The sequence below is a fragment of the Mugil cephalus genome, chromosome 15 (genome assembly GCF_022458985.1).
Source record: "Mugil cephalus isolate CIBA_MC_2020 chromosome 15, CIBA_Mcephalus_1.1, whole genome shotgun sequence".
Lineage (NCBI taxonomy): Eukaryota > Metazoa > Chordata > Actinopteri > Mugiliformes > Mugilidae > Mugil > Mugil cephalus.
Window position 1 is genome coordinate 6,896,518 of NC_061784.1, and position 25,594 is coordinate 6,922,111.

At 41.7% G+C, this 25,594-nt stretch overlaps 1 protein-coding gene across 2 annotated transcripts in view; it reads left to right on the top strand.

Moving 5' to 3' along the window:
* Window positions 1–1,289: 1,289 nt before the first annotated feature.
* Window positions 1,290–25,594, top strand: part of spns2 (spinster homolog 2 (Drosophila)) — a 29,374-nt gene continuing 5,069 nt past the window's right edge. The window contains exons 1-11 of one of the 2 annotated variants that reach the window (XM_047606452.1): window positions 1,290–1,461; window positions 3,222–3,358; window positions 7,292–7,443; window positions 10,063–10,129; window positions 12,974–13,116; window positions 13,901–14,053; window positions 14,344–14,533; window positions 16,632–16,697; window positions 17,241–17,339; window positions 20,079–20,242; window positions 22,729–22,762. In XM_047606452.1, coding sequence (XP_047462408.1) covers window positions 1,419–1,461; window positions 3,222–3,358; window positions 7,292–7,443; window positions 10,063–10,129; window positions 12,974–13,116; window positions 13,901–14,053; window positions 14,344–14,533; window positions 16,632–16,697; window positions 17,241–17,339; window positions 20,079–20,242; window positions 22,729–22,762 — 1,248 coding nt within the window. In that variant the 5' untranslated portion in view covers window positions 1,290–1,418. Of the gene's footprint in view, window positions 1,462–3,221; window positions 3,359–7,291; window positions 7,444–10,062; window positions 10,130–12,973; window positions 13,117–13,900; window positions 14,054–14,343; window positions 14,534–16,631; window positions 16,698–17,240; window positions 17,340–20,078; window positions 20,243–22,728; window positions 22,773–25,594 lie in introns of both variants that reach the window. The other variant, XM_047606453.1, reaches the window with a different exon arrangement.

The following is a 25,594-nucleotide window of genomic DNA, read 5'->3' on the forward strand; positions in this document are numbered from 1 at the left end:
GGACAAGTGTCTGATCATCTTCTTTTTTCATCATATCCAGCATCTCAAAATTATATGCTGTTTCAGAGTGTGGCCAATGTCACTATTTTGGCACTTCATGTATTAGCAGCCCTCAGTGTAGACTGACAGGTGAAGAGTTGAGTTCAATAATAGATGGTCTTTGTAGTGATGAGACACTTCCTGGGATCAGGAAACGCAGAACCCCCCATAATTAGTCTGAATCTGGTGTAGCTGACAGCACGTGTTTTGTAACACGTAGATTACTCCTACGCCATATTGTGTAAAACTGGATAAATTACAAATGACAGATGTGTCTCAATTGAGAGTCATTATTATGATGTATTTTGTGGCCTGTAGCCTTTACCAGAACAAACTGCATTGACACACTTTTCAACAATACAGGAAAAAGCTTCACTCAAATGCTTTCCCTTTCTGCGTCTCTTTTGATCTGTTATGTGAAGTAAGTCAAATAGAACCTCTCAAGATCCAAATCTTTAAGGCATGTCGGCGATGACTCTGACCAGAAGGAATTTGATGGGAAAAAAATGCATCAACTTTGAAACCAATTAATTCTGTGGCAGGGCGTACCCATTTTTTCCGCTCAAAATAAATAATCAAAACATTCCTTGTGCAGGTGTCGAATTCTGTGTAACTCAAGTGTGACATCTTATTATTGTTTTAGAGTTTCAAGCATGTCCTTGAGAACATATTTTTCTGAAAATCACTGCTCAACCATCCCTCACCTGCATGTATTCGCGTTAAAACTCAGTCTGGTATTTTACATTTTGGATTGCAAATTTTTCTTCCTAGTAGTTGGTGTTGTCTCCCTTTTCATTGTATCTTCATTCCTTACACTGAAGCTAAAATTTAAACTGTTACACCACTAAAACCAACGGACTCATTGCTTTTGCTCACTGGAGATTATCACAAAATAAATGTGAGCACACTATCGAGACCTAACATCACATGTGCTGATTCTGTTAAGAAGTGATAATGAGGCTCAATTAAATGCAGAATTACTGTAAATAAAAAAAATAAGACGCACATAGAGATGTGGTAATGTGTGGTCCTGCTCATGACTTAAAATAGGGTAGCTAATGATGTGAGGATATTTATTTTTTGACAAGCTGCAGAACAGTGCAAGTAATGATCTGAGGCCCCTGGCTTTTAAAACCCACGTGGACCAGCTGGCAGTGGGTGATTGTGGACCTCTCCCTCATCTTATCTCCACCACGCACTGCAGAACACCACGTTCTGTACGTGCGTGCGTTTCTCCAGCAGTGCTGTGGCTGCAGAGCGCGGTGGTAAAGCTCTTTCAGAGAGCTGGACCTGCAGGGAGCAGTCATCAGAGTCATTTAGCATTACACAATAGACCTGCAGCACTTAGTCGCATAAATGCTCGCGATGGGGGCTGCAGAATGGGAGGGAAAGAAGGAAATGCAGGCAACGAGCGGGAGAACGGTGAGACTGAGAGCCAGAGAGATGCGGGCTATTCATTATTCGCAGTGAACAAAGAAATCCCAGCACCAGTGAAAACCCAAGCTAATTTACATAAATAGTGGAAATTAATTTTAAATGAGATTTTAGATTACATTTCGATTTCTAAAATTAATTTTTTTTTTCTCCAGAAGGACTCAGGGAGATCCTTGTTGGAATATACCAGGGTACAGATTTTTTGTATGAAATCAGACAATCATACAAAATTAAATTAGATTTTATAACAAATCGTGTAGAGTTAGTTAATTACCATTCATTTATATTAGCACACATACTGCACAAATAACCATGTTTCAAAAAAAAACTGAATTAAAACCTTTAGGTTACTATGACCATGATTGTGGCGTGTTTTCCTAATCAGTGTAGTTAATACAATGCAAGATATATCTGTTATTTCCATCTTTATAAAAAAGTACATTCAGTGCCCTTAGTCTGACAAAAAGCTTAGTCTTTTTTATGCATGTATATATTTGTATATTCTAAAGGCATATAGCATTACTCAGTCACAGCATGGTCTTTTATAATCTACATAAAACACAGAATATTTCACCTTCACTATTTAGATACTAGCTAGTTATTTAATGTAAATATTTGCAATAAAGTTACTTGAAGTGGTTATTTTTGCATTGTTTTAGATAACTCTTCCCTCAAAATAGTGATTTAAATGGACATCTTTGTCCTTTATTTCTATTTCTATTTTTAATCTGATTACTGTCCCTTATCCTGTTGGTTGGCCTCAGCAGATGTGGGACTGTGGTGCCTCTATCTTATATAACAGCCCCCTCCTCACTTTCCTCTCTCCTCTCCTCTGTTCCCTTCCTCCTCTGTATGTTTATGCTGATGATGTATCAAAACACTCCAGCCTGCCTCCCCAGCTCCCACCATCTCTGTCAAGGGCAACATCTCTGCCCTCTCTTCTCTGCAAAGACACAAAACTCAGTTTGAGAGCATTAAAAATTCACGGCTGTTTGGGTTGGACCTCCTCATAAATACTGACTTAAAAGCCCAGAGAACGCGACCTGGTTGTCAAGTCAGTGGTGCAATTAAGGGAGCACATTTTGAAGCACTTGTGTTCCTTTCACTGAGACACAAGTTCACTTGTAAGAAGTTAAGATGGAGCAATTATTTATGGCCACGAAGATACCAAGGTCCTCTCCCTGGAGTTAAGTGGAAAAAAATCAGTGCTGTAGCTTTATTGTGTTTTATTTGGTTAGTTTAACTGTAATTTCGACAATGATACATTAAACTGTGAAGTGCCTGAACTGCCTCATCTCTGTTCCAAACTGTATTTCTTTTCTAATCTACAGCAGTGCATTAACCTAACTCCTTTTCCTCCTGTCTCACCAATTGAATACAGCTTTTCTCTGTTACATTTAATGTTGCTCTTTCAACCGTGTTTAATATCCTTTTGCCTTGTTTCTTGCACTAAGTGTAAGGCAAGTATAATGTAATCCTAATCGGTTGGAGCTGAGTGGAGGTGTCCTCTGGCAGTCCTTCACTGTGTCTCTGGCTGACTGGTATCACACAGTTGATCTGGACAGGTCTTGACTTAATAAGTGAACCGGGGAGCTGAAAATTGGCCAAGTCCGGTCAGAGTTTGAGGATTTGAAACTGTGCAAATAATTGAATCTATGCACAATTGCATGATAAATATGTTTCAGCAACCATAACCTTAATTCTGTCATTACGTCAGGCTAAGGTTTTCTCCCTTTTTTCACCCACAGTCTTCATCTGCAGCTTCATGGTGGCAGCTCCCATCTTCGGTTACCTGGGCGACCGCTTCAACAGAAAGGTCATCCTGAGCTGTGGCATTTTCTTCTGGTCCATTGTTACTCTGTCGAGCTCCTTCATCAGCAAAGAGGTAAGACACAGCTCTGATGGAAACTCAAACAGTCGCTAGGCCTCCAGTCTTAATCTATTAGGCTGTCCCCCACCGCCGCTATGCGCCGACGAGCTAATTATTCTGTTATGATCTGGATATGCTCGATGTTAAGGCAAGTGAAATGAAATGACACGCTCATCAAGTGAGACACCCGCTTTGCCTTTGTAGAATACTTTATGTCCCCCCCTCCTTCTGGCTACCAGCCAATCAACTAATGAAGGCCCATGGCTCACAGTTGTCTCAATTACAATACTTTAGAAGATAAGACTGATGTTTCAGTGCCCCCTGACAAGTGGATTTAGATTGGATCTCTAAAAGCTCCTGTATACAGAACATTGTTGGATGCATTAAACAAAAGCATTATTCTTGGGGGCAATGATGTATAGGGGGAGGGGTATCCAGCCTGGAGTAGACATCATATTACAGTAAAAGGCTCTGTTCATTGATGTTTGTGTGGTGGTGTGTTGACAGATCCTGTTATGCAGTCTTGATGGTGATTAGAACCAAAATGTAACAGACTCACTATCTAAAGTCGCCCCATTCCCAGGGAATGCTCTTCTTATTAAATTCATACAGCAAACGGCATGTCTGCAGAGCAGTGTGCCATAGTGTCAGGTCTCTAGTGAGTCAGTCTGCTCACTGCCATGGCTCCTCAGCCCAGAGTTGTGCAACTGAACGGCAGCCTGGAGATATTGATGGTCTCAGGAGAGCGTCCTTTAAATTCAATCCCCTATGGACCCATCTCCTATAGGACACAAGATTGCAGCCATTTGCCTCAGCAAGAAATACATTGGAGGGGCTGACATTACGGGCCTTTCCACTTCTGACAAATGTTGCACACTACTGATGAGAAGACGAGTAATCATCCTCAGCACACTCGGTCCTTTACCCTGAACTTTAACTCTACCCTTAAGACATGTTCTTGAGAGCGTCAATCAGATGGGACAAGTAGGCTGTTATGTAATAGCTCTACGGCGCTGTCGCCGTGAGAGATGAAAGACATGACATGTAATGAAATGTTAATGACCACTTACGAATGAGTCCTATCATTACCCATTTAAGTCACTCTCGGGCATTTTGAAAGGATTTGCAGCAGTTATGGCGCTCAGATCTTATGTAAGAGAAATTCACCGCTTTCACAAAGTGGAACTGCATCATCTCTTATGATTTATTTTTTTTTGCATTGCCATAACAGATGAATGCTGTGATATGAACACTTCATCTACGTTCAGCCTTATTTAAAGATTTATCCAGGGGAAAACAGAACCCAATCTCAATTAGCTTAAACACACTGGACAATAAAAACAATTTCATGAATAAGACCTGACTGCATGGGTTGATTAACTGATGATGATTCTTTAGTCCTTTCAGTATAATGTATCCTTTGTAGCTGTCCGTAGCATGACTCAGGCTGGTAAAAGGTTCCGTGTACCTTACTTTAAAACAAAGAAAGGCAGACAAGAAAAACAACAACCAAACAGTCAGAATGAAAACAGGATAGGACACATGTGATAGAGGTGGACAAAGACAGCATGGCAAGGCTTGCCATATATACTGAGGGAACTAATGAGGGAAGTGGCTGCAGGTGAGCAGGAGACCAGTGAAGATCAGGTGATGCAACCGGCTGGAAAGCAGCACAGGGAGTGGTTTGGTCTGAGACGACAGGGACACAGGTAGAAAACAGAATGAATACAAAATTGGGACAGACAAATATGAGCAGTCATGAAGTTTATGGAGCTCATTGTATGACACACATAGAATGAAACTAATCTCCATTAAACAATTAATAATAGACATTAATGTAGTTTTTTATTGATTAAGAGGAATGACTGGTCGTTACCTGAGAAAAATCGTTTCTCCCTTTGGTTTATGGGTCATTATTAAAGTGAATACAGTAGATGTGGATGACACACATAGAAGTGAAGTGGGTAGTAAATTTTAGTGCGCGGCTGCAAAGTATCCCCTTGAATGCAGTGAAGCAGGTTTGTGGCCATAAGGTCATGGGGGGTTGCCTCCCCTTACGTCCATAGCTCAGGTGCTTTAAGCAAGTACCTAAGAAAAATGGGAAACTGCTTCTAATGCATCCTGCTCCAGGCGTACTTATACAATTTAATTAGTTAATTATGAATTATGAAGATTTGAATAAATAACTCAACGTAGAGCCTTTTTTTTTTACTTTTGTTTGTAACTATATGAGTCCATTTTAATTATTTAAAATGTGGCGATAAACATGCACATACCTGATAAAATTAAAAAGAGTCTACATTTACTTTAACGCAGACTGAGTGTATGAGCATATATTTTTTCTCTAAATAGAGAGAAAACTGTCGCAAAGTGTGGACATTCCCACACTTTCTTTTATCTCTTTGTAGTCTTCAATCTGCTTTTACCATGTCCAAACCAAATTTTTGTGGCGCTGCCTTGGAGTTGCTGCTTGGATCTTATGCTGCTGTTGTTGTTGTCACTGCTACCAGTATTTCACCTCCAAGTGGTGATGATAGTCTAGTGACCGCACACACAAAAAAAGGGCTACCATCACGATCCCACTAACCAGTGGGCCGTTAAAGGAATAAAATAGACCAGGGATCATTTGAAGCAATGTGACAAAAACAAAGATGTACCACAGTGAAAGTTTATGGGGACTGTGAGCACGTATCATGGAAAATAATATGGGTGAATACCACAGCAGAGTTGTGTGCCTTGGGCGTCATTTTACAGCAAAGTGTGTGTGGTGTAGTCTACAGTGGATGTTTGATGGCTTTGGGTTTGACCCCATGACACAATGTGCTATACACCAGCATAAACCTTGGATTGACGTCCGAGGGCTCAGGTCAGCTCTGAGGTCGCTGCCTTAGCTCTGCCACTCCTACCTACAGCCCCTTCGTTAATCTCATCACGCTCTCAGGCTCATTGCGATGACAGCCACTACGTACAAGCAGCAAATAAGGAGACATGACATATGAGGTTAAGCAAGGCTGATGAGGAAGAAAATTCTTACGGTCACAATGTGTGCTGATTGCCAGATAAGGCAATAAGGAGTTCTCGCCTACATTCAGCTCATTTGACTCACTGGATCGACACATAGGACCAATATTCTCAGTTTGTGTCCTTCCACCGTATGGGGAACCAGATTTCTTTGCAGCTTCACAACCATACATGGAAGTCTGCAATTTGTGAGTCGTGGTTGCCATAGAAACAGCTAACAATCCAGCTGCCTACACAGGTGCCTCCGCCAGTTTGTCTGCTCCTATTAAAGCCTTCCAAGGTTTCATCTTTGTTTTGTTTGTTTGTTTGTTTGTTTATATCTGATGATGATAAGGAGATAATATGATGTAGTAATTGAATATGGCCTAAATGGATTAAACAGATTAAGTTTCTTCAGTGCGGATGTAAAGATAACTTCATTATCCTGTGAGTGTTTTTTTTTTTGGACAGATTCAAACTCAGTGTGAAAGAGTGTACATGTGCAGTAACAATGTCATTACACCTATGAAAGGCATTTGTCATTAATAAAGAATCACATGCACATTGCGTTTGGGTGCATCACATGACTCTTAATCCATTGTTCAGACCTGTTCGCTTCGTCATTTTCAGCATTTTCAGGAGTGTCCAGCTCTGATGATTTGGTAAACAAAATTATCAGTAAAGGTGTGTCTGCAGCCACAGTGTGTGGCCTTTCGCCGACACACGGGCATACACCAGTGGTGAATCATCAATGAATCAATAAACCTTAAGAAATCAAATGATATCATTGTAATGTGGGAATTTATTTTACTCTACCAGGTAGTGTGAGGACTAAAAATATAAAATATAATATAATAATGTGCTTTGAAGGAAAGTTTCTCTGAAGATCTGGAAAACAAAACTCATGAACCTTTTTTTCTCTCCCTCCCGTTCTGTCTTTCTCCACAGTACTACTGGCTATTTGTGCTCTCCAGGGGACTAGTGGGCATCGGAGAATCCAGCTACTCCTCCATCTCTCCCACCATCATAGGAGACCTGTTCACTAATAACAGCCGCACCATGATGCTCTCTGTCTTCTACCTGGCCATCCCCCTGGGAAGGTAAGCGGCAGGCAGAGCCTGAAGCAGACACTAGAGAACAACGAGATATATGTTCTGTACAGGGAGTGAGATGGTTATGAACCTGAGACAGTTAAATATCTTAATAATTTTATCCAATCTTGCCTGTCCTTCAAATGTTGGATCCAAAGGAGTCATGGCCATTAGTGTAGATAATTAAAATTATCCTCACACAAAGAAGGTCTCTCTTTTTTGTGGCCACACAAAGACAGAATTCAAAAGAAAAGTTAAACTTACTACTGGCTGTGTGAAGCATAAAGACATTTTTTTTAAGATGTGGTGTGGGGATTTGTGTGGATAGGAGGTATTATTAAGCTCAAATCCCCAGCCTTTTTACTCCATTCAATCACAAAAAAGGCCACAGGGAGAAAACAAACAAAGCTGGGAAATAAATGATGAATGCATCTGTGGATGCAGCCCGGGAGTCACTTTGAGGTTTGTCATTATATACAGTGCTTAACAGCATGTGGCTGAGATGCAGCATGCTGCGCTGATTTTCCATCGTCTGCATGCAGAATCATTCACAAGGAGAGGGGGGATGTGAAACAGACCCCTCAACACTGTATACATTAGCATTATGGTAAATGTGTATAATTTGAACATGGGTTTGTGGTTTTCGGAGGAAATCTCAGGGAAGAATTTGTTATACAACCAATTTAGCGTGCTGATCGTATCAGTATGCAATGTCAGATTGGAGACAGTCGGACAAATGAAGAAGGGAAAGACTCGACCGCCCTCTGAGTGGTCGTGTTATGGCTTGCCAAAAATGTTTGGGTCACTGTAAACTGCCCAGCAACACAGACAATAGAAGGTGAAAGACCGGGCCTCTGTAAAGTGCAGTTAAACATCCTATCCAGTCTCCCACTTGTTTGTCTTTACTAAGGTTGTTATGACCGCTTCCAGGATGTGACCTCAGGAATAAAGCCTGATTCACAGGAAATGGATTCTCCTGCTTTCCTTTTTTTTTTTTTTTTTTTTTTTTTAATTTGGCAGACAGACATGTTGCTGAGGTTCGCTAGTGTTTCATGTGAGCATATTTTTCATGCTCAAGTTTTATTGTTGGTGTTGAACTTTCCAAGCACTCTCTGGGTGGACTCTGATAAGATTAGCCGTTAGTCACTCACTGGAAATATCATATGCTGTCTGCGCGTATTTGTGCTGCTGTGTTATTTTTGGCGGACTAGTCATGAAACCACAGTTACAGGCTGTTACAACCTTTACTGTGAGTTTTTGTAAAACCTGTTGATCGTGTTTTGGCCCTTTGGCAGCCAAAACTGATAACAACCCACTCTTAAGTTTACTATCAATCTACTGTTCCAATCTGTATTTCTGACAGAAACCAGCACCTCCTGGCTAGAGGCTCTGCACAATTACACAAACAGGTCTGAAGTAAGCTTAGAAACCAGGCAGTCGGATTGTCTTTTAAATAAGCTAACATTACTACATATTAGAAGAAAAACAAGTGTAAAGTGAGCTATCAGTGCTTCTTGATGAAATACTTTAATAGCTTCAAATTGCAAGACATATATGCTACATGGCCAAATGCGGCTTAGACCACCTCCAAATGAGGTCTGTACGAACAAGCCTCAGTGATTCCTCAATGCGACTTGGGTGCCTTCACTACTGCACTTAAAGCTGTGCACTTGTGATCGTATTACCAGAGACACATTTAAATCTGTTTGTTTGCCTCTCACTACTGCTATAAAAGGCATTCTATCGTTTTAGGGTGGGGGATATTTTAGACTGAATAGTAGCAGTAGACTGGCATTTTTTTCCTTTGCTTCTCATTTAGTCCAATGCACTTTCTTTATACATCTTTACAAAAATAAAGGTTCACTTTTTTTGAGCCTATAGAATTTTCCACCTCACCACTGGACTAACTCAGAGCAAAGGTCTGTGTTTCTATGGTGACAGCCTGTGAAACCCAACGATCAGTGGCAGTAAAAATCCAAAAGGGCAGAGCTTCAAGCTCCTAACTCTAGCAAATTTGTCTCAGCGATGACAGTAACGAACTAGACAGATGAATCTATCTACCCTGCCCTTTCGTATTGAGGGTTAGGGTTAGACTTCGAAGGGCATATTAAATATTTTTATTTTCGTAATCATTGGCAAATATCGACAACTAACTAGCATTCCTCGTTTTGACCATACTTACGAAGCTGCGGGTCAGAGCCCAGAGGAACGTCACAGCTGATCTCATCTGATCAAGAATTTCCCCTCAAACATTTCATCACTGTTTTCCTTTAATGTGACCAGACAGTCAAGTTAGTGCATTCTGTGGGCTCAACAATGTTACCTTTCGTCCTACATTTTGTGATAAATGTGATAAATAAATAAAACTCCCACATCCACAAATAGACCAGTCAAGTTGCTTTGATCAGCAACACGTCATACATCCTTTATGTCAAGTGCTCAAACACTTAACACATCTTTAATTAAACCACATACAGGATGTGTGTAGTGGAGGCGTAAGCTTAAGAGATGGAAATGACCCAGCTGAGTCATGACAGTGACTAACATATTTTCTATAAAATGTGCACTGATACACCCGAATAAACTTGGATCAGATTAACATATGTGATGTTTTGTGCTCCTCTGCAGTGGGCTGGGTTACATCCTGGGTGCAAGTGCCAAGGTGGCTGCAGGAGACTGGCACTGGGCATTAAGGGTAAGAGCATCATCATCCTCAGTTTCCAACACTGCACACAAACATGCACACAAAGACAAATGAAGAGCCCCTCCCGCAGGGAAGGATGTGAGCTTGTTTTCGTTCTGGGATCAGAGGGGTCAGCGGTGGCTGGAGGACACACATGGCTGAACAGACTGCGCTGCCTAGGACATTACAGAAAAGCAGCAGAACGAGTTGCCACAGGTTGAACAAATGCCTCATGCGCATCAGCAGTGGCTGTGCCTCCTGTCTTTTTACTTGATTCTAAAAGAATTAATTTCAAGTAAAATATAAAGCCTCTGATATGTTTTGCAAGTAAAAAACAATACATTGCAGCGCAGTTGTGATTCAATAGCTCCAAGGAAGAAAGTGGATTTCTGTTTAGTGCAAAGGCTGATGCTACTTTTTTCTTTCTCGGTTGTCCAAACACATTTATCTTTTTATTACTCTGTCTATTGAGGTTGTCTCTGGCAGAGCAGGATCAATGCCAGCGTCAGTGAAAAAAAACACTGTTCTTTGACATGTGTATTGTAACACTGCAGGGACAAAATGAATCATAACGCGAGTTTAAAAACCTTGCCATTAGGTCATGATTTCTGATGTTATTTTAATTGTGCTGCGAGACTAAATGCATGCTCGAGGTGCTTGTGTGGGCCCATTCTGTATTGTGACTGGTTTTACAAATGTCTCCTTACGTCACATCACAAACTGTTGTGGCAACATACACAACAAGCACTTGCTTAGAAGGGGGATGTAATCAATTTTTAAAACAAAAAAAACAAAAAAACAAAAAAAAAAAAAACAAGGGAAAGTACATGATATACAAGTATGTATTTCAGGAGAATGTGTTGTTTGTAGAAAACGAAAACCCCTTGAAATAAATTAAGACCTCTACTAGAAAACACACTATAGCTATTTGTTTATAAGGAGTAGCGGTTTGACCTGGCCCAGAGAAACATTTGTAACCACAAACTGGCTCGCAAAATGCCCCGAAGGTGTTCCAAGAGAATTAAACTGGAACCCTTTTAATAAGTGGCTAATTTCAACTCCCAGGAGAAATTTATCTGCAGCCATTTGCTGATGGAGTATTACTCCAAAAGAAGCCCTTAGTTGACTGTTTTTTGAAGTAGCGCGTTTTTAGAGGAGAAGGGTGTAATATCATAAATAGATCACTGTTGTCATAGCATGTTCTTTTACTGGGATTGCACTGAGAGCTTGAGACAAAAGATTTCGAGGTTAACTGCTCTATAAGACATACCAGCCATCATGGAGAGGGTCAGTGAAATCCCTAATAGGGCTTTTGAGGTACCATTGACTTCGGGGTCAGCTTTTAATATCCTTAAAACAAATTATGACACTGACTCTTCTCCATAAACCAACTGACATATAAATGAAGATATTAAACATTCCTTCGGCATGTGGAAGAGATCTGTTGACATGACAGCTTCCAAGGCAGGAAGTCAATTTCTTCTCGTCTTAGTAGCACATAAGAAAAAAAAAACAACAACAGCAATGAGCGGAGCAGTTTGTTCCAAAGCGAGCACAATGGCATTCCAATAAAACAGTCTCAAAGCCAATTAATCACCAGTGTGGCATGCAGAGGGAAGCGAGTACCAAGACATGAAACGGCCCCTCCGCGCCAGTATCCTGCTTTAAGGAAAAAACACTGAAGAGCTTCCGCTTGTTTTCGCCCGACATGTTCCAGCTACCTTCCTGAAAATGTCAGTGTTATCAAGGAACACAGGAGAGATAGAAATGAGTAGCAGGAGAGGGCAGTAGCTAATTTGTTTGATTGCCCACTATCCTGAAAAGGAAGTGTCTAATGGGCCCTATGGGAGTTAAGGTCAAAGGTCACAGAATCCTGGTGTCTCTTTGAATAATTATAAAGGGACCTGAGCGCAAAAAAAAAAAAATAATAATTATTTTACACTTCAATGAGATGAGCTCTAACGTCCATTAAGAGGAAAGCACATTATGAAATTCTGATGTAGATTTCTTTCCAATTATCTTACTCCACATAGGGAGAGATTGCAGAGAAGACACAATATAGGAAAGGTAATAATCAGGGTTGGTTTAATCATCCCTCTTCTGAGACCAAAAATACTACTCTGAGACACATTATCAGCCACGTTATGAGCAACATCCGCCTCAGAATTATTCCCTCAGTGAAAAACTCGTACACAAACACATATTCACCCCCTTACAGTATATACTCGCATTTCACTCTGGCTCAGGACTTGTGCATATAAATGGGTTTTTATGAGCAACTAAATATAATATGATGAATTCCCCTTGACATACGAAATTGGTTTTGCTTTTGTGAGCAGTTTGTATTGCTCAAACAAATCCCCTTTTACACATCCAATCCTGCCTTTTGTCACCACCTCCCCCACGCAGACACACGCACGCAGGTACAAACATGCTGCCGCATAACCCATAAAAGATGACAGGGATCATCATAGCAGATGGGCTCTTAGAGGTTTTCACCTTGGTGTGGGGCTCACAAAGCTACTCTAAAAAAGCAAGAAGTTCTTTGGGACTCTTGTATTCTTACACACTCAGAGACAAGCCCAAGCCCACACATGAGCACACACACACAGCGGCAGCAGAGAAAGCAAAGGGAATGTTCTTAGTTTCAGAGGCCTTGGATAGGATGTCAGGCGTAACACAGCAAACAGTGACCATCCATTCAGACTGTAGACATACTGTTCTTTGTCCTTGATCTAATGTCTGGCCCCCACAACCACTCACCTCTGTCATGCCTTACCATCATACGAGCCTATCATATGGCTCTCTGAACTGTTCAGTCAGATTGATTGATTGATTGATTTCTTGTCATGTTAGGTGTCCCCGTTCTTAGGGATCACCGCAGGAATTCTGATCCTGCTGTTTGTGCCTGAGCCAAAGAGAGGCAGCGCCGACCACATAGGAGGACGCAACAGGACCCGCACCTCCTGGGTCTGTGACATGAAAGCCCTCGCCAAGAAGTAAGGCTCAGCTTCAGACAATAGTTTCAGGACACTGGTTGTCCAGAGACGAGCATAGTCCCTAATGTCTTTTTAATTTTAAAGCAGCATATCACTAAGAGGCTATTAAATGTTGAAAAACAAATACATATCAGATATAGATTTCATCCACTTAACAATGATATTATATTCATATAAAAAAAAAATCCTAGAGAAAATTTTGAACCATTTTCAGATGTGATTTATACCAAGTTGTAATTGAGAAAATAATTAATCTACATGAAGAAGTGAACATATTTGTCTACATTCACTCAGTCAGACTGTTGTTGTCATAAAAAAACATGAAAATGTCAACCCAAGAACTGCTGCACTGCATGACCCATATGTTACATGTCTTTAAAAGCATGTTGTGTGCAACTAAAGCCACTAAAGTGGCTGCATAGAATTCCTGGAATAATTTTACTTGAGTGACACACATCCTACACAGTGTGTGGCTTGTAGCTGCAAGCCGTCTCACACATTAAACACCTATGGAAACACCAAATGTGTGTTATATTTGTCTCCCACGTTCAACTGCCAGCCTAAGTGACATATCATTTCAGTGAACGCACCATTTTGCATTAAAGCCACTTTGAGCTCCTTGCTCAGCCGGATAGTTTCACTGACCCATTTCTTTTACTGTTTGCTGTTGGGTTTTACAAATAGGAAGCGCAAGTGAGAAGTTTGAGATTGTAAAAGAGATAGCTTGTTTATTTTTCTTTGTAAGCCAACCAATAACTTGTTGATTTTGCTTCTTTGCGTTTAGTCGCAGCTACGTGTTCTCCTCCTTGGCATCGTCAGCAGTGTCCTTTGCCACAGGTGCATTTGGTATGTGGATTCCTTTGTACCTGGCCAGAGCCCAAGTGGTGCAAAAGACGGCAGAGGCATGCACAAAAGAGATTTGCAGCAGCACCGACAGGTGAGGGGTTAATGACTAAACACAAGGTAGAGCTTTGAAGTCTGTTTGACTTGTGTAATGTGAAACATAAAAGATTAAAGCATAATTTGTGGTTCATGGTTAATAGCTAAAAAGCTTGACAAACTGGGTTCAGGTGGATCTATGCCATTATAAACAATAGCTCTGTTCATTTCGTAAGTATTCATCCACAGACGTCATCCAAGCGTTAGTATGTTAAAAAAAAAAAAAAAAAAAAAAGAAGAAGAAGAAGCTGGCATTGGTTTTTAAATGAAATAATGTTATTTCTACAGCCTAATCTTTGGGGCGATCACCTGTGTGACGGGGCTGTTAGGCGTGGTCATCGGGGCCGCCACTACACGCCTAGCCCGCCAGAAGACGGAACGAGCCGACCCGCTGGTGTGCGCTGTCAGCATGCTCGGCTCAGCAATCTTCATCTGCCTCATCTTCGTGGTGGCCAAGAAGAGCATTGTGGGAGCTTATGTAAGGCTCACTTCCTGAAACTATGTAGGCCGTATATTGTGTCTGCAGCAGAGGAAGTTGATGTGATTAAGTCTGATTATGCTTGTCAACTTCCACTTCACCACGTCTCCTCTGAGAAATGTCCCCCTGACACAGAGTGATATCAGTATTTGAATTATGCATTAGTCTTGGGGGCTTAAAGACAAAGTCTGGCAGCAAGTCCAACAAAAGAAGGTTTAGTTAAAGCTCATCAGGGTGTGGTTAATGTTTGAATTAAGTCATGCCTGATGCCAGTTCATTTCAAGACCACAGGCAGAGAAAATGTGTCGCTCTTGATAATGAACAGCTTTAATTACAGGTTAGATTGAGATGGCCACACGAGCTGCTGCAAGTACCTAAGGTTCACACCTTATTAGGCCAAAAGAATCTTAGGTAAATGCAGGTTGTGAGCCTGTATGCTTTGAGAAGCAGGAAAGGGTGCAACTTAACAATCACTACCTTGAAACAATGCACATTGGGCTGTTGGACTTGATAAGTATACATTTCTCACCGTTATCAGTAACACAGAAATAGGAACTGACTCTCAACAAGTTGGTCGTTAACAGTGGCGGGAATAAGGAAAATATTTCCCATGCGTGTAAAGGAACATAACAAGTGGGCTTCCATGTCCTAAATACGTGACCTTGACTGACTGACAAGTCTGGTTTCTTATTGCATTTTACTGGATCTGGAACTGGATCATTGCACAGAACAATTACAGCTGCAAAACAAAGTAGTTCCCAAGTGGCAAATAATTACTGATATAAATGGTGATTTCAGTTTAATAAGGTGGGAGTTGCATGAACTACCATCGGGGCAAAGGCGCACATTTATCAGGTGTCTGACAGCAGCATGACTCAGCCTCTTAATCCTGAGATGTGGAAGTATCCATATTAATTGTATGATTGCAGATCTGGCCAATTCCATTTTATACAGTTGCCGTGTTACAGAAATAGGCTTTAGCTTTTTGTAATTAACTCAAGTAACACCTGGGATCTGTTTTTTTTTTCATGAATCCGAAAGGGTAAATAGACAGTTTTGCTCTATTAAATGTCTGATATGAATAATCTTTTTCTTTAGCATTGTGTTGCATGCAAATATGCAAACGCAACCGTCTCTCAGCATTAATAGGCTGTGATTTCAGACATGTGACTTTGCGTGTTCTTGCACAACTCTACTGTCTTACACTACAGAAGCAGTTGTAAGTGATCAACTCAAGTTTCATGGCAACAAGCTGACAGATGTGTCGTATTATAAGGCGTGACGTAGTTGTAATGGCCGCTGCTGCTCTGTCCGGGCTGGCTGACCCCTTGCAGCTGTTGTCTGTGAGCACATAGCTGATAGGAGGACAGCCTGGGCTACTTTCTCTTCTCAGAGGCAACGTGCCGGTCACGGTGTCTGGTTCGCAGCTCTCAGAACAGACCTGTCTATATTTCTGCTGTCAAACTCCCTCTGTAGCTCTCTGTACTGTACGGTGGGTCTGACACACTGGCAGAAGGCTTATTCCCCAGCAGAAAACACACATCAATCGTCTGTTAAACTGCATTCGGAAGTACAGACGCACCAGACAGCTAAACCCCTCAGCGATTTTTAAGAAAGTAGCCAAGCAGTAACAGAAACTGCTACCAACCAGTGTGCACACAGTAGCCTGCATATATACTCACTATGTTATTTAAGTTCAAATTTTCTCTGCTATCCCAGAGGCAGGACATAAATTCAAATCTTGCAGCTGAACCTAAAGTTAGTAAGTGTTAATGTTTTTCGCATAGAATATATGGCTTTGACAAGAATAAACAATTCTTATCATCCGGTGCTGTTTTTCTGCTCATGAGCCAAATGCTCAGCTCTGGAGGACCAAAATGAATGCCTGCACATCCACATATAATTGGGCCACGGCATAATGACATGTTTTTAAACCACCGCGACCAAAGCACTTTTATTCAGCAGTGGATTCCCACACACCATAGCAGCGTCTGCAACCTCCTCTCCTGGCTTCATGTCCTGCCAGTTTTGTGCTCAGTGCAAATTAGCCGATCATGATTTGCACCACTGAATGTGAAATTTCTCCTTCTTTATTTAGGTTTGCATCTTTATCGGAGAGACGCTGCTCTTCCTGAACTGGGCCATAACAGCAGACATTTTAATGGTGAGCACCGAGAACCTATACTTATCCTCTGGGTCACTGGAAATTCCTGCAGCAAAACTATAACCAAATAACCAATTAGACTCAGTTTTGAGATGTGAAACGTGTGAGTGGGCTTTGTAGGCTACGGTACGGGTGGGGTTGATAATTACTGCCTGACTGATTCATAGGCTGCTTGTGGAAACAAACGGAAGGCAGCCCTTTCTCTGATGTATGTTTTGGTATTTAAAAGTGAAAACAGGAGCTCCATTGAGTCAAATGAAATTGGACTTCCAGTAAGGTGGGTGTACGGCCAGCACCTTAATTTGTTATTAGGCTGGAGGCTGTGGTGAGTATGTAGAGAACAGACAGGCTGTTACAGGACATTTTTATTGTGACTGACAGGCCCGTCTAGGGCCTCCTGACCCATCCGGGTGAGCGCTGTGTACATAATTGACGACTGCAGGAATAATTTTAACACGGCTACGTGAATCTTTCTAACTTCATCTCTTCACCACCTTACGATTTCTCATGTATTTTTCTTCCTCCGTGTCTTTCTCCATGCAGTTCGTCGTCATCCCCACGCGGAGAGCGACAGCGGTCGCCTTTCAAAGCTTCACCTCTCATCTACTGGGTGATGCGGGAAGTCCATACCTGATAGGCCTGGTAAGACTCTCGCTACATCTGATCTGGGTGTGAAGTGGAATATTTAAGATTTACCACAGTCTCATGAATCTCAAATGCTCAATCATACATGCACATGCATTCAGTGCAAAGTGAGGTACAAGAGGAGCTTTTAGCTCACAGGCCGTCAGTGCCGTTTTCTAGTAAATCTCCTGGTCCCCAGGGGCCAGTGTTTCTGTATTTCATTGGCCAGGAGATAAGAGAGTGGTTCTTACTGGGACACTGGGCCTCTCAAGGTCACAGTCCACACCCCACCCACCCTTCAAACTGTGCATACACCCAAAGAATAGCATCCAGGAGGTCTGAATAAAAGTGCTGCTTGTGATTCAATGGAGCGTGAAACTGGATTCACCTCAGACTGTCAAGCAGCATTCTTCTCATTTTAAATTGAAGGTAAATAGCAACTGAGCAGAGGCACACAATTTCTATGCTTTAGTTCAGAATACAGGAAGTAGACAACATACAAAAACATAACCATACTGCATATCACAATCTAACCCAGTGTTAAACGTTTAGTTTGAATGATTTACTTTGGAGAGATTAAACTGCCGAGAGAGAATAGATGGCCTTATCATTACATGTTTAAGTGGTGGTTTATTGTTGTGCCTCTGGCTCACAGCCTGGGATATATTAACAAAGGCAGCGGAAGTCTTTGATTAGTGAATCAAGCTGATCTGTGAGATTCTCTGTCAGGGCTGGACAGGCTGACAACAGATGCAGGTCTGCATTGAATATGTGCTGCTTTTCCTTTTTCTTCCTTAAATGGAAATGTTAAACTATTGTCAAAGCCAGATAAAAGACGCTGCGAGTTACCTCCAAGCACAAGGCAAGCTCCTCAAAAGACTCATATGAACTGGAACTGAAAGAACAAATCCAAATTCCAGGAATCAGTCTCGGTAGTTGGCACTGTATTAATTGTGCGACTCCAATAATTCATTATGTGTACAAACTCCCTGTTGACACAGTCAGATAAGTAATGTGATTGAGTTTAAATCACTTTACTTCCATAGATGAAAAGGTTTTGTTTGTGCTCCAAGCTCCAAATGTCAGAATAATGCCCCCTACAAACACTCCTATAGACACTGCCAACCAATGAGTCACGCAGACAGGGCCCAACAGTTAACCTGTTACCCTGGAATCTACTCCATCTCACTTCAGGGTCCCAAGACTCGCCTTTGAGTGACATACTGAATGTCCAGGGGTTTCTCACTCCTCATCGACAGCAGTTGACAATGCACAGAGCGCTCCAAGTACGTCACTACTCTGTGCCTCAGTTCCTCAACTGAGGTTTAGCACGGAAATGTGATGGACTTATCCTGACGCAGGCAGAGATTCCTTTGCCCATGCACATGACTAGTGTGAATAAGCAACATAGAGAATTTCAAGAGAAAACAAAATGTGGTCATTGCTAAGCAACCACAGGAGAAAGTGAGCAAATGGCCCAGTCCTTGGTTTACAGTTGGAACATGAAGAAGATGTTTATAGCAACAAACCAGTGTTTTTTGCCACCACGCCATAGTTGCTTTCTGTGGGAACGCCTGCAGATAGCGGTGCCCGCATGCCACACGATTACCACATGCCATTGTGTGAAATCCTGCTTTAGTTTATCTCCAATCTTCTCGAGCCACGATTCTCCTACATCAGCTGAAGGCAGACCGAAGGCAGTTGTCACTTAAGAATCCCCTTGAGAAAAACATAATGGAGTCCTTTTGTACTGTATGTGGAGGACATGGCCACAGGCAGAATGGGTAGCAGGGGAACACCAGTCACAATCTCTCAGCCATCTTTCAAGAAAAGCCTTCCAGCTCGATAATTAGACATGCAGCAGTTCTCCGTGTATTTTTAGCCGATGCGTACTGTGCAAGTTGCAGACAATTTACTGTACCTAACGAAAACTGGCTCTGTGCTGACCACACACACACAGCTGCTGGACCAACAAAGTGTTGTGTCACACCTGCATGTCAAAAATATTTCCTTCCGCCATCTTCTCCCTTCCTGCAATCACGTACACGCCATGCACGTATGCAAATATAAGAACATAGACTACCGCACGCACGCAGCCACTCCCTCCAACGTCCTCCTGTCAGCAGTTCCCCCTCTCTACCCGTAGAGGATCTCGTTCTGCTGACGCTAACATGAAATCAATGTGCTTGAGCCAGTGTGACCTATGGCCACTCAGACTCTTGCTCACACACAGATGAGAATCCCCCCCTCTTGTTCGTGCGGGCCTCCACACAATCTGCTGAAAGCAACCATCAACAGCCTCCTCTGCGCCGTGACTGTCAATACAGTGATCCACGCTTGTTGGAGAGCTGGCTTATGAGTGATACTGGGAGGCAGGAATGGTCACTTCACACCCACCGTTCTCCAGCTGCTGTTTTCCTCGGTGCCACGCATGACAGACTGAATGCTAGCGTTACTGAAGATGAACAGGAACAGGAAGATGAGCTTTTACTGTGATGTTCTGCCTTACTTTAGACAAAAGCAGTGCGACTTCATCATGCTGTGCCTCAATTTGATGCGTTTCCACGATGAAACGCACACAAGTGCTTATTGTGAGCTCCAGCGGAGCACTGTGTAGTGCGTCAGAGCATGACAGGATATTCTTAGAACATTTGCCGAATGATTCGTCTGAGTAAATCTCTTGTTTTTGTGGCTGTGTTTGTGTGTGGTGTTTCTGGGTGTGTGTGTCATCGTGTGCTTGTCTCGACATGGGTGCAGGTCTCCGACGCCCTTCAGCAGAGGTATGCTACATCAGCGCTGTGGCAGTTCCTCAGTTTGGGCTATGCCCTCATGCTCTGTCCCTTCATCATCGTCCTGGGGGGCATGTTTTTCCTGGCCACTGCACTGTTTTTCCTGGACGACAGGGAGAAGGCAGACAAACAGTAAGTGACTCAGACGCCAAATAATTCATTGTCATTATTCTGTCTATTATTAAGTCATTCATTCTTTAAATATTTAATACTGCTTGAGCTGTGCTCCAGTGGCTTTTTGAGTAAGCACTTCAAAAATCCAAACAATCCACGCAGGTAGCTGAAGAAGTAGCAATATTATTATTAATCTGAATACAAAGCAGACAAAAAGAGGTTAAATGTTCTACACTCTTTTACCCGGATGGTAGAGTTTCATGCGGGGCAGAGACAAGCTACACAAGTGGTGCCAACAATGGTAACAACCCCACAAGAATCAGAACGGCCCCATAGCCAGTCAGCTAAAAACACTCCAGAGCTGACACAAGCTGTTCTAGCCATCAATTTGTTAAAGTGTTCTTACTGAGACTCCTACCCACTACCGCCCCTCGTATTGCATGCATTCATATTTTCCCCTTTCAAACACCGAAGCCGTGAACCACAGGGCATAGTAGTTGGTCATGGCCATAAAAGGCTAAAACAAACGCACTCATCCTCTTTCAGATGGTGAGCCATGACTTCTTGTTTTTTTTTCAGACTGTTTTGTCCTATTTTTTATCTCACTGACTTACTCCCCTGGTGCCGGCGCTCTCAGAAATGACTTCCTTCCTGTTAAAGATGAGGGACATTTTTAGATAGGATGCCAGTCTGATGTCTGATGTCCGTCGCCAGCCGCCTCGAGTTGTGTGTTTGTTGTTTCCCACGCCTAAACCTTTTATAGAGAGATTGGTAGGGCTCAAACAAGATAAGCCTTTTTATGATTGTGTGAAGCTTAAATATCACAAAGGAATGTGGAAATTGTTAAAGATAGAGATAGATAATAAAATGCAGCAAATGTAGCTATAATAAAAAAAAAATTAAAAAAAAAGTTGCTATTTCTTCTAAGTGAAGTTAATATATAGTTTTCAAAGGGTCTCTGCAAAGGCACACATGGCGGCCGCTAGTGAGCCGTCCTGTGGCTTCCGTTGACCCTATTCCAGGAAAAAAAAAGAGAGAGAGAGAGAGAAAAAAGCAGAACAATAACTAAAAGAAAAGAAACACTCTTGCCGTTTTGCCAGTAATAGATACCAGCCTGTGGCCAACTATCTAACCACATTACTGAGCAATGTGGGCACGAGTACATCTAACCACAACCCATTCACTTTTACATGACACACTCTAAGGCAAAACTAATGCTGCTGTCGATGGATTTAAAAGTCAAGGCAAGATTTTCCTTAACTGTGATCCATCACTTCAGTTTTTTTTTTAGAGCGTAATATTTCAAAACAAATAGAGCATCTGAGTTTTCTGTGTGTTTATGGCCCTTTATAAATGGCCTATAAATTCTAACTTAATGTTTTTGTTAATCATTAAGTCATCATTTGAGTGTTAGTCCGTAGTCCCTGGCAATTAATGGGTCAACAATGTGAATGAATAGAGATAATTTATAGTCACTAATGGAGTCAAATGTGACAACCCAGTGTACAACTCAGTCCTTTAATGAAAGCTGTCTATCAGATACATGTTACATAAATTTTTATTTTTAAAAGCTTTATTCTGCTTTTACTAATTGTACTCATTTTCCACCAGTCTCTACCAAGAACTGTCCGTTCAGAATAGTTGAACTTGTCGCCAAACAAAGAACTGGTTCACATACATCTTTGCCCGCTAGATAGATCGGTTAATCATACACCAGCTTGCTGGAGTACATTCAGGTACATACCCTATATGCACAGCAGGCACACTGTTGCATACCTCACACGGGATACAAAAGGCCTCAGAGCTGCACAGATTTGCCCTAAACACGCCAATGAATGAAAAACTCAAACTTAAACAGCGGCAGCTCTTATGTAACAAGCTGCAAACGGCACCTAGGGGACCAAGAAACACAACAACTCTGTACAGCTAGGGTTGTTCCATGAGTTTATATTTATGGATTTCATTCACGCCATAAAGCCCAACAATTTATACAATCCCCCTGACTTTACAGAGTGCTGTGTGTGTTTTATTCTAGCTCTGAGTGTGTCCTCAGAAACTCTGTGCTATTTATATAATGCATGGAGCTGAAGAAGTAACTCACTGGAGCGCGCCTGTCTATTTCCAGCCTTAAAGAGTGTTTTATTATTTCTAGGTTGTTAGCTTTTTTCGGCTGCAGGGTTGCCATTAATAGATTGGGTTCAGTGCATGCCCGCTCCCCACCCCGAACGCATTCACCCAGTCTACATTTACACTTAGTGATGTGCTAGAGTACAACCGTCTCATCTGCCATGCCAGCGAGTCTTTAGAGTGCACATTCAGATTCAGTGTGGGCCAGGAAAGAGAGCGATGACGTTTGATTTCAAGACAGAACAAAACAGATGATATGTGATGAGTGATAATAGAAGAAAATGTGGAAATTGTGCTCAGAATAGAAATTTTGTTTCCTTTATACCTAAGACATTGTGTGCCTCCTTAAATCCTAAAAACATTTCTTCTTTCTTCAGGTTGAACCAGCTTCGACCACCTTCCGCCATTAAGGTATGACCAGGTAAATTACCTTTTCTCCTAAACACACTTTTACACTCTAGTGCTTTTCACATCGGTGGTTCTACAAGCAGTTTGAGTGGCTGATGACAAAGAGACAGTGTTGGAACATTAACATTTATTGAGCTTTCTTCTCATTATCTGGTGAACACAGTATAGTAAAGCTTTCATTGGATGGCACAGGGATCTGGAAACAAGGATTTGGGGGACGTAAAAGCCTCACATAGTGATATCATAGTCGAGGTGATAAACATGATAATATAAAAATGATTGATCTATGGCCCATTTTCATCCCATTGTACTCGGGGAGCGTCTAGGGATTCTTGAGTTCTGGTTCTTTGACCAACTATCTGGCATCTTATCAAGACCTTAGCTGCCTTTCCTACTTCCTGCCTTTATCAGACAAATACACATGGTCCAGAACCTCTATAATTATTAACTCAGCAGAAAAACACACAATAACTGGCAGCCCACCAGGCAGCTCTTGGACAATGGATAGTTACTGTAGCTGCCAGTAAAGAATAACAAGAATAAACTTTGACTCCCTGATGAGGAGGACAAGGAATCTTTTGCGACTTATTTGTAAAGGTTATCAGGTTTAAACAAAAGGTTAAGGTTTAATTCCTTTCTTTGTAACCCTGTGTCAGTTTATTTGCCCTTAAAACATCTGTTAAAATACTGTACACTGTACTGTACACATTGAAAATGTCGCTCCTACTTATCGGTTCGCTTCTCCTCCTTCCAGAGTGTCTGTATCTTTAATAGAAAATGATAAGAAAAAGATTTATATAAAGAATTAACAACATGACAAAAAATAAAATAAAATAAATCCTTTCCTTTTAATACTAGTAGTATTTCTGGCCAAAACGCAAATTGTCCTCTTCTGAGTTTGTAAAGTGTAAGACACAAAGGCTTAACATGAGTCCTCTGTCATAATTTGAAAAATTTCAATGCTAAAACTGCTCTAACTTATGAAAACTAAAGTAAAGTGCGTAGGAGTTCTGCCAGGATGTACTAGGTTCAGTTCAGGATAACAGTGTGATCATTTGCCAGAATTGCAACTCCCTGCAGTATTTGAGCACAACACGCGACTGGTTGGAAAAACTGTGTAAAGGTGCTAACTCGTGTACCTGCAGAGCAGATGACCTCAGGATCTTGCTGACCAATTTATTCCTCAAAGTTTTAGCTGTGTATTCACTCTCTGACAACCAGTAGTTTTTATTCTGTTTACAGTTATCCTAACTTTTGAGTTGTAATGCAGTTATAGCCCGGATAATGATGCGGCACACTTAAGATATTAAAAGTAGAGGGAAAAATAATCAAGACCCAAAGCGAAGACTTAAAACTACTTTATAGTTAATCATTCAAGACAAACACGCATGTTAATGAGTGTTAATGAATTCTTAGAAGTTTTGTAATAATCAGATTAATCAGCTACAGGGATAATGTATCTTTCTGTCCTTTCTCTATCTTTCTTCTTCTGATTAAAATAGAAAATAATGGGCCATACTTCAAATCTGCTGTGGTAAAGTGTAATTGAACGGGTGTTTTAGTGTGTTCAAAACACTGTCTTTCCAGCTGCATCACCATATGACATTGCATAATTTGGGAAAAAAAGCAACAAAATGCTCACTGAGATTTATTAGAGGTGGCTTTCACATTTGAGCAAGCTGATTTGCATGGCGGATATGAGCCGATGGTTGCCTCGAAGACAGGAAATCAATCCAAAAGAGTTGTAGTACGCTTTATGAAAAATAGTCTGCAGCAATGTAAAGGAGGTGCAGTGCGTATGTAATGGGCTGCACAATGCAAAACTGCCACAGCTGTCCTTTACTGTAAAAGCTGCAGTGTCATTACCATTGTCAGGGGGATATTAGCATGCACAGCTAATGACAGGTGACATGAAAGGCTTCCACATGCTGCAGCACATATCAAGTTACAAAGGCAGTTTGTGCTCTCAGCCCGGGGGTTTCATCAGTTTTCTGCCACACAGAGCAGCTAAAGCATTTTGTTCCCGCTGTCAGAGAGGGCTAATTAGAGAGAACTGTGATTAGAGCTACAGGAGGTCAGAGTTGAATATGCCTGTGAACTGATCATTTCTATTCTGCTCTAGAGCCACTGAGGCGCTCTGTGGTTATTGATTTTCAACACATTTCTTTTGGAGGATAATCCAATCAGTGACAGGCAATGTTTCCTCCCTTGGGCCTGACTCACTGATCAATACGGTTCACAGCTACCTGCTTTACGATGTCAAGTGATCACCCTTCACACTCAGTCAGATCACTGTTGCGCCCGTTCGAGTTACAAATTGCTTCTGAGAATGAGGTGGGGAAGATGGGGAGGAGAAGGAGAAAACACGTGGTGACATATTCGAGGACAGTGTTTAAAGTAAACAAAAGGTATTTGGACGCGACAGGTAGTGGGTGTGAATGAAAGGAATTAAGAGGGTGAGAGAGGAGACATTACCAGAGAATAAATGAGGATGAAGAGAAGCAGTAATGGCTTAAACTGTTGTACATCGCAAGCTATTAATCTCTGGCGAAGCAATCCCAGATGTAGACCAGATACGCTGAGATCCAATTAACTTGCTCTGCGGGAGGAACCGGCCTCTGCTGACCAGGTTCACCCTCCACCACATGAGAACTTGAGGACTTCCCAAAGCAGTGAGCTGTCAGACTACCAGTGTGAGATCTGACGTAGGAATAACTCATTTCGAATCAAAATTAAATAAGCTTTACTGCACATGTATATACTGTTCATAAGGAATTTGTTCTCTGCATTGAGCAAATGAACACACTTATAGTGACTAGTTGGAGCCATGAAGTG